The sequence below is a fragment of the Salvelinus fontinalis genome, chromosome 26, assembly GCF_029448725.1.
Source record: "Salvelinus fontinalis isolate EN_2023a chromosome 26, ASM2944872v1, whole genome shotgun sequence".
NCBI classification, from domain to species: domain Eukaryota; kingdom Metazoa; phylum Chordata; class Actinopteri; order Salmoniformes; family Salmonidae; genus Salvelinus; species Salvelinus fontinalis.
The window spans coordinates 5,297,351-5,303,739 of record NC_074690.1 but is presented as its reverse complement, the minus strand read 5'-3'; the positions used below and the strand labels follow the sequence as shown (position 1 = coordinate 5,303,739).

At 42.1% G+C, this 6,389-nt stretch overlaps 1 protein-coding gene across 1 annotated transcript in view; it reads left to right on the top strand.

The window, feature by feature from the left end:
* The window catches only part of ak5 (adenylate kinase 5), a 230,521-nt gene that overhangs the window by 109,539 nt on the left and 114,593 nt on the right, over nt 1–6,389 (top strand). Inside the window, exon 7 of the mRNA XM_055882419.1 lies at nt 5,277–5,367. Within this exon, the coding sequence (XP_055738394.1) occupies nt 5,277–5,367 (91 nt within the window). The remainder of the gene's footprint in view (nt 1–5,276; nt 5,368–6,389) is intronic.

The window sequence follows — 6,389 nt, the reverse complement described above, 5'->3', positions numbered from 1 at the left end:
AGAATCCTAAACATAACCCTTCCATTTTAATTATCAGAAAGCTTTTCTCCTTCCTTTTTTATTTTATTTGTTGACTAACATGTTTATATTTAATCGATATCGTCGGTGTGGCTAACAGAGGTGGTTATTGAGGTGTTGTTAACTCTCAGAGAACTGGAAGGAGGGACGGATGTGCCAAATCTGTCATCAGACCAATGATTCATTACGGGCATAACAGTTATTCTTTTCAGTTTAATGATTGTTCCACCACCATTAACTTCTTTATGCCCTCTGAGTGGTCCGGCAGGTTACCATGGAGTTACCCACTGGCGTTACCATGGTGACTCGTGACTCATGGTTTAAACGTATTGGAAAATGAATACCTGTTTTGGAGGTGCATCACAATTGCTAAATATAAACACGACTGGAGCCACTGCTGTCATTTTTTGGGGGGGGGAGACAGTATTGAAAAGGCAGCACTACTGTACCTCAGGTAGAACACTGTTGAATACCCTATTTAATACAAAATATCTATTATACTTGTCTTGGATCCTCAAATCTCTCATTCCCAAATGTTGTCATTTTCCTTTGCCAACCTGTTCCTCTGTTGGCTTCATCCCAGCTGGCACCGTATTCCCTGTATGCAGTGTATTCGGAAAGTATTCAGACCCCTTGACTTTTTCCATGTTTTGTTACGTTACAGCCTGTGGTCCACCTGTGGTAAATTTCAATCGATTGGACATGATATGGAAAGGCACACACTTGTCTATATAAAGGTCCCACAGTTGACAGTGCATGTCAGAGCAAAAACCGAACCATGAGGTCGAAGGAATTGTCTGTTGAGCTCCGAGACAAGATTGTGTCGAGGCACAGATCTGGGGAAGGGTACCAAAACATGTCTGCAGCATTGAAGTTCCCCAAGAACACAGTGGCCTCCATCATTCTTTAATGGAAGAAGTTTGGAACCAGCAATACTTCCTAGAGCTGGCCGCCCGGACAAACTGAGCAATCAGGGGAGAAGGGCCTTGGTCAGGGAGGTGACTAAGAACCCGATGGTCACTCTAACAGAGGTCAAGAGTTCCTCTGTGGAGATGGGAGAATCTTCCAGAAGGACAACCATCTCTGGCCCAGCCAGAGCCCGGACTTGAACTCCATCTAACATGTCTGGAGAGACCTGAAAATAGCTGTGCAGCGACGCTCCCCATCCAACCTGACAGAGCTTGAGAGGATCTGCAGAGAAGAATGGGAGGAACTCCCCAAATACAGGTGTGCCAAGCTTGTAGCGTCATACCCATATATATATATATATACACATTTGCAAACATTTCTAAACATGTCATTATGGGGTATTGTGTGTAGAAACAATTTAATCCATTTTAGAATAAGTCTCTAACGTAACAAAATGTGTAAAAAGTCAAGAGGGTCTGAATTCTTTCCGAAGGCTCTGTATTCTCTATGGGCCCTTGTCAGAAGTAGTATGTAGGTACCATTTAGGAAAGTAGAGTGAGTCAGCTGTTTTCTTTCTGACTGATGAGTCCAATAACATATTTACACCTAACAGGGTTTCCTCAGTATTAAGGCTTGTTCAATTCTTCTTGTCGAACCGTGTGTCTGTCTATCAGCTCTAATCATCATAATCTCCCTTGCTAGCTAGCTAGCTAGCTAGCCAACAATGGCTAACTTACAGTAAATGTCAAACAGGGCAGCCAGAATAACAGCAAAGTAGCTCCATTTTCATTTGTTAAAGCTGTTTTCTAGAGACATTTATTTATATACGTTCATAACAATGAGCTAATGAGGTGTGATTTCACCTGGCGTAGAAAATGTGTTCTCTCGTCAGGACACTGTTCAGAGGAGCTAGCCAACAACACAGCTAACACAATCACTTCAAACTGAAGCTGGAAAGACTTCAAACTAGCTGCATTTTGTTTCATTTGACCTGTTTTCTGTTGATAGTTCTTTGTATATGTCTATATATATATATATCCATAAAAATGATGCTGGTTCATGATTTCGACTGGCTGAGAAAAGCGGCTTGTCTGTTTCATCCCGACTCCCGACAGCTGGAGATCCAATTTGAATATTGAAACAATGTTTAAAATGTCAGAGAGACAGATGTCAGAGAGACACAGAGAGACAGATGTCAGAGAGACAGATGTCAGAGAGACACAGAGAGACAGATGTCAGAGAGACACAGAGAGACAGATGTCAGAGAGACACAGAGAGACAGATGTCAGAGAGACAGATGTCAGAGAGACACAGAGAGACAGATGTCAGAGAGACACAGAGAGACAGATGTCAGAGAGACAGATGTCAGAGAGACACAGAGAGACAGATGTCAGAGAGACAGATGTCAGAGAGACAGATGTCAGAGAGACAGATGTCAGAGAGACACAGAGAGACAGATGTCAGAGAGACAGATGTCAGAGAGACAGATGTCAGAGAGACACAGAGAGACAGATGTCAGAGAGACAGATGTCAGAGAGACACAGAGAGACAGATGTCAGAGAGACACAGAGAGACAGATGTCAGAGAGACAGATGTCAGAGAGACAGATGTCAGAGAGACAGATGTCAGAGAGACACAGAGAGACAGATGTCAGAGAGACAGATGTCAGAGAGACAGATGTCAGAGAGACACTTGTCAGAGAGACAGACGTCAGAGAGACAGATGTCAGAGAGACAGATGTCAGAGAGACAGATGTCAGAGAGACAGAGAGAGACAGATGTCAGAGAGACACAGAGAGACAGATGTCAGAGAGACAGATGTCAGAGAGACACAGAGAGACAGATGTCAGAGAGGCAGATGTCAGAGAGACAGATGTCAGAGAGACACAGAGAGACAGATGTCAGAGAGACAGATGCCAGAGAGACAGATGTCAGAGAGACAGATGTCAGAGAGACAGATGTCAGAGAGAAATCTCCGCTGTTGAAAACGAAATGTAAGTCTGAAAAAAAATGTGAGATAATGTCGAGATATTTTTTTATAGTGGAGATCAAGTTTATAAATTGCCTGGCTGGGCTGATGAGACAGTGGATTGCGCAGTCAGATGGAACAGAGTAAATAGGCATTTAACGTCATTTTAATGTTGGTGGTAACTTGCGGAATAGACACCGGCTGGAATGCGGTTTTAACCAATCATCATTCAGGATTAGACCCACCCGTTGTATAAATTCCTATATTCACATTATCCTCAGCTCTCTGATTATTCTACATACTTGATCAAATCTGTATTTTGCTCAGAACCACCAGAAGGATCTGTTGCCAATAGGGCAGGAAAGCCAAAAAGCACAAACTCATGCGCACACACACACACACACACACACACACACACACACACACACACACACACACACACACACACACACACACACACACACACACACACACGCACACACACACGCACACACACACACACACACACACACACAGCCGTAGCCTTATCCTACTCCTCCTCTGTTCCTCTGGTGATGTAGAGGTTAATCCAGGACCACTCCCCAGGCACTCTCATTTGTTGACTTCTGTAACCGTAAAAGCCTTGGTTTCATGCATGTTAACATCAGAAGCCTCCTCCCTAAGTTTGTTTTATTCACTGCTTTAGCACACTCTGCCAACCTGGTTGTCCTAGCCGTGTCTGAATCCTGGCTTAGGAAGACCACCAAAAACACTGAAATCTCCATCCCTAACTACAACATTTTCAGACAAGATAGAACGGCCAAAGGGGGCGGTGTTGCAATCTACCGCAGAGATAGCCTGCAGAGTTCTGTAATACTATCCAAGTCTGTACCCAAACAATTTGATCTTCTACTTCTAAAAATTCACCTTTCCAGAAACAAGTCTCTCACCGTTGCCGCTTGCTATAGACCTCCCTCTGCCCCCAGCTGTGCTCTGGACACCATATGTGAATTGATTGTCCCCATCTAGAGTTTGTACTGTTAGGTGACCTAAACTGGGACATGCTTAACACCCCGGCAGTCCTACAATCTAAGCTTGATGCCCTCAATCTCACACAAATTATCAATGAACCTACCAGGTACCACCCCAAAGCCGTAAACACGGGCACCCTCATCGATGTCATCCTAACCAACTTGCCCTCTAAATACACCTCTGCTGATTTCAACCAAGATCTCAGCGATCACTGCCTCATTGCCTGCATCCGTAATGGGTCTGCGACCCCTCATCACTGTCAAGCGCTCCCTAAAAAACTTCTGCGAGCAGGCCTTTCTAATCAACCTGGCCGGGGTATCCTGGAATGACATTGACTGTAGAAACTATAGTCATTAGATGTGATTCTGAAGCCTAATATCTGTATAAAAGTAACAGTAGTCCTTTGATGTGATGGTAAAACCTGCTGTAGTCCTTTGATGTGATGGTAAAAACCTGCTGTAGTCCTTTGATGTGATAGTTAAACCTGCTGTAGTACTTTGATGTGATGGTAAAACCTGAAGTAAATGTAGTCCTTTGATGTGATGGTAAAACCTGCTGTAGTCCTTTGATGTGATGGTAAAACCTGCTGTAGTCCTTTGATGTGATGGTAAAACCTGCTGTAGTCCTTTGATGTGATGGTAAAACCTGAAGTAACTGTAGTCCTTTGATGTGATGGTAAAACCTGCTGTTGTCCTTGATGTGATGGTAAAACCTGAAGTAACTGTAGTCCTTTGATGTGATGGTAAAACCTGCTGTAGTCCTTTGATGTGATGGTTAAACCTGCTGTAGTCCTTTGATGTGATGGTAAAACCTGCTGTAGTCCTTTGATGTGATGGTTAAACCTGAAGTAACTGTATTCCTTTGATGTGATGGTAAAACCTGCTGTAGTCCTTTGATGTGATAGTTAAACCTGCTGTAGTCCTTTGATGTGATGGTAAAACCTGCTGTAGTCCTTTGATGTGATGGTAAAACCTGCTGTAGTCCTTTGATGTGATGGTAAAAACCTGCTGTAGTCCTTTGATGTGATAGTTAAACCTGCTGTAGTCCTTTGATGTGATGGTAAAACCTGCTGTAGTCCTTTGATGTGATGGTAAAACCTGCTGTAGTCCTTTGATGTGATGGTAAAACCTGAAGTAACTGTTGTCCTTTGATGTGATGGTAAAACCTGAAGTAACTGTAGTCCTTTGATGTGATGGTAAAACCTGCTGTTGTCCTTGATGTGATGGTAAAACCTGCCGTTGTCCCTTTATGTGATGGTTAAACCTGCCGTTGTCCTTTATGTGATGGTTAAACCTGCTGTAGTCCTTTATGTGATGGTAAACCTGCCGTTGTCCTTTGATGTGATGGTTAAACCCTGCTTTCTTCTCCAGCTGGATGCAGACCGAGACGAGGAGGAAGTGTTTTGTGACATCAGCATGACGGTGGACAACAAGCTGTTTCCCTCCAAACAACCCGTCGCTGGTAAGAACCACTTATTAAACCCTATTCTATTTATTAAATAAGAACCACTTATTAAACCCCTATTCTAACTATGTATTAATTAATAACAACTTATTAAAACCCTATTCTAACTATTTATTAATTAAGAACAACTTATTAAACCCCTATTCTAACTATTTATTAAATAAGAACAACTTATTAAACCCCTATTCTAACTATTTATTAATTAAGAACAACTTATTAAACCCCTATTCTAACTATTTATTAAATAAGAACAACTTATTAAACCCCTATTCTAACTATTTATTAAATGAGAACAACTTATTAAACCCCTATTCTAACTATTTATTAAATGACTCCTTCGCCTTTCTCCGCTGAAGACTTGAACTGTCCCTCTGTCTTTGGAGGATGCAGAGCTCTCTTTATCTGACCAGGTAGAGGTAGATTGACTGGTAAGATCTATGTATTAACCCTTATCTGACCAGGTAAAGGTAGACTGACTGGTAAGATCTATGTATTAACCCTTATCTGACCAGGTAGAGGTAGATTGACGGGTAAGATCTATGTATTAACCCTTATCTGACCAGGTAAAGGTAGACTGACTGGTAAGATCTATGTATTAACCCTTATCTGACCAGGTAGAGGTAGATTGACTGGTAAGATCTATGTATTAACCCTTATCTGACCAGGTAGAGGTAGATTGACTGGTAAGATCTATGTATTAACCCTTATCTGACCAGGTAGAGGTAGATTGACTGGTAAGATCTATATATGAACCCTTATTTGACCAAGTAGAGGTAGATTGACTGGTAAGATCTATGTATTAACCCTTATCTGACCAGGTAGAGGTAGATTGACGGGTAAGATCTATGTATTAACCCTTATCTGACCAAGTAGAGGTAAATTGACTGGTAAGATCTATATATGAACCATTATCTGACCAGGTAAAGGTAGACTGACTGGTAAGATCTATGTATTAACCCTTATCTGACCAGGTAAAGGTAGACTGACTGGTAAGATCTATGTATTAACCCTTATCTGAC